This window comes from Centruroides sculpturatus, unplaced genomic scaffold (assembly GCF_000671375.1).
Source record: "Centruroides sculpturatus isolate CEXI.00-Female unplaced genomic scaffold, Cexi_2.0 scaffold946, whole genome shotgun sequence".
Classification (NCBI taxonomy): Eukaryota; Metazoa; Arthropoda; class Arachnida; order Scorpiones; family Buthidae; genus Centruroides; species Centruroides sculpturatus.
Window position 1 is genome coordinate 40,552 of NW_019385130.1, and position 2,802 is coordinate 43,353.

The 2,802-nt window shown below is 21.1% G+C and overlaps 1 protein-coding gene across 1 annotated transcript in view; it reads right to left on the reverse strand.

The window, feature by feature from the left end:
- Positions 1 to 1,780: 1,780 nt before the first annotated feature.
- LOC111635186 (TBC1 domain family member 19-like) overlaps positions 1,781 to 2,802 on the reverse strand; it is a 31,466-nt gene continuing 30,444 nt past the window's right edge. The window contains exons 10-14 of the mRNA XM_023380079.1: positions 2,552 to 2,661; positions 2,387 to 2,478; positions 2,188 to 2,303; positions 2,044 to 2,114; positions 1,781 to 1,971 (exon numbers count right to left, since the gene is read on the reverse strand). Coding sequence (XP_023235847.1) covers positions 1,894 to 1,971; positions 2,044 to 2,114; positions 2,188 to 2,303; positions 2,387 to 2,478; positions 2,552 to 2,661 — 467 coding nt within the window. The 3' untranslated portion in view covers positions 1,781 to 1,893. The remainder of the gene's footprint in view (positions 1,972 to 2,043; positions 2,115 to 2,187; positions 2,304 to 2,386; positions 2,479 to 2,551; positions 2,662 to 2,802) is intronic.

Genomic DNA, 2,802 nt, shown 5'->3' on the forward strand with positions numbered 1-2,802 from the left:
AAAATAATAATAAAAAAAAAATCTGGGAAAATAATAAAAATATTTTAATGTATTAAGATATAAAAATTTGCTACAATACTACTTTATATACATATTATAAGCAGTAATTATTTTCAAAATATCTTTCGCATTTAATAATAAATAAGGTATTTTGTAATGTGCAATAAAATATTTTGATATAAATAAATAAAAAAAACATTTTATTTAATGGAATATTAAGATTCTTAAAACACAGAAATTTGTAAAAAATTATAGAATATAAATTAGATATTCGTGTTTTTCATGTAACTAATTATATCTGCAGCAGTTTTAAGTGCAAATAAGCAATGTTTGCTAAAGGCCTGGTGCCTTTACAGGCTTCAAACATGCAGAAATGTTTGCTTATCGATAAAATCAACCAAAATCTGCCAAAAAAAAAATTTGTAAAACTCTCAAATTATAAAAGTTAATTTATTAATAGTGTTATTTAAATTTAATATTTTATTTTAGTAAAATATTAAAATGAAAATAAAATAACAGCTTGAAATGCTATTATAGTAATTATAATTTCCAATCTCTGGAATTTTATTTGAATTCAATTCTACAAAAATAAATAGGAAAGAAAAATTTTAATCTGGTTATAATTATATTTCAAACGGTCTTATTTTATTAATAAATTAAATAAATAATTGTGTTTATCTCATTGCGTAAATTTTATAGCAAGATTTAAAACAAACAATTACGTGTTTAAAAAAATATAAAACTATTAGCAATTTTTTTGAAAATTATCACATAATTTTATTATTTTTTACACTATTTTATGTCATATAATAATGTTCAAATTTTTAAAAATTATATATTCTCAGTTAAACAATTTTCCAAAATATTTCTATGTACTTAATGCATTATAGCGATAGAATATAGGTTCTCTTTCTATAACTACAAAATTAATGTTCATAATACAGTCATAATAAATTATATTCAAAAATAACATTAAACTTTTTAATAAATACACTTGAATAATGTTTAAAAATCATTAATAATTTAAAATAATTAAAGCTTTTACATGTACAAGTACAATTTCTCAATAATTTAGACTCTGTAACTTTAAAAAAATAAATATTTTATTTTGGACAGACATATTGGTATAAGTAGTTAATAAAATTTTAATTTACCATTAATAAAATAAATTAATTCTAACGTTTTAAATGAATTAAGGAGCTTAAATGCCCTACTTACACAGAACAACTCTCCTCCTCTCTAATTTATACTATTAGAGCAATACAAGGAAATTAACAGGAACTTTTATAAATCAAACAATGTAAAAATCAATGTTAGTTTGCTGCATATGACAGGAAAGATTGTGCAGTGTTAATTCAGCTGCATTCAGTTGAGTAATTGAAGTTGCAAGTAATTTTCAAAAAAAAAAAAAAAAAATTAAATTAATAAATTACATAATAAGATTTATTACCACAGTTTATTTTTAAGTATTTTAATTTATTGATTTATATTTATATTACAACTATTCTAATAAAAAATAAATAATATAAATTTTTCTTATAAGTATGTGGTGGTTTTACAAAGTGATAATTATTTTTCAAGTGGATAATGTCCTTGAAGCTGGAAACTGTTCTAAAATTAATGTATGTTATATTTAAAGCCTTACAATAAATTTTCTGTTGCAGTTTTAATTTGTTATTTTTAAATAATTATCTAATATTTCTTTTCATACAATAAATTATTTTACAGTGCTAATATAAATAAAAACTAGCTTTGAAACAAAAAATTAAAATATCACAGTAAAAAATTAATTAATTAAAATATCACAGATAAAAAATTGTGCTACTCTTCTAATATATTGTATAATATATAAAAATATATTAACTAATACTACATAAAATATATTAAATAAATTTATATTAATGAAGAAGTCCCAAGGAATCCTTGAAGAAGTGGAATGATTCTAAGGGAAGATACATCAGCTAACATACCCTACAATAGAATATTTAAAATAATATAAAATTAATATTTATTTTTATTTTAAATTTTCATTACTAGACTTACTCCAAATGTTGCTTGATTTTCTGCTTGCAGTAGAATTGGTTTTCTGAATGAAAAAATAGCAGCTGCCAAGACTAGAAAATATTATATATTTAGTTGAAATAATATTTAAATATATAAAAGCTATGTAATACAAATAAAACAAACCTCCCAAAATTTCTAATGAATTATATGCTAGAACCTGATCCCACAGTAGAAGAATTTGATCAGCGGCTAAATAACCTGAATATGCTCTCATTATCCACTTTATCACAACTTTTAACCTGATAGATTACATTAAATCTTGAATATTAAAAGATGTTATCTATTGATTTTTTTCTGATTAACGTAAGTAATTTTTACTCACGGCTGAATATCATGAGAAGCTAAATGATGACAAAGTTCGGGTTCAGTTTCTTGCAGTAGTAGTTCAAACAAAAGACACAAAGCCAATGCACCCTAAATAATTATAAATTTTATTAATTTACTTCATAAATTATTTAACTATAAACTAATGAAATTATAAAAATACCTGAGTATGAGAAGAAACTGTGTGGAGACGGAAAAAAAATCGACAGTAAAGTTCTCGATATACCAAATACAAAGTTACAGGATCTTCATACAGATAACATAATGGTGCAACTGTTAATTAATAAATTTATTATTCAGATTTTGTTTCTAATTTAGTAGAATTATTATTTACTCAATGTGTAATTTTAAAATAACTTATAAATATGATTTTGTAATAAAATATAATTTTCTTAAATATCCCAATTAATTTTT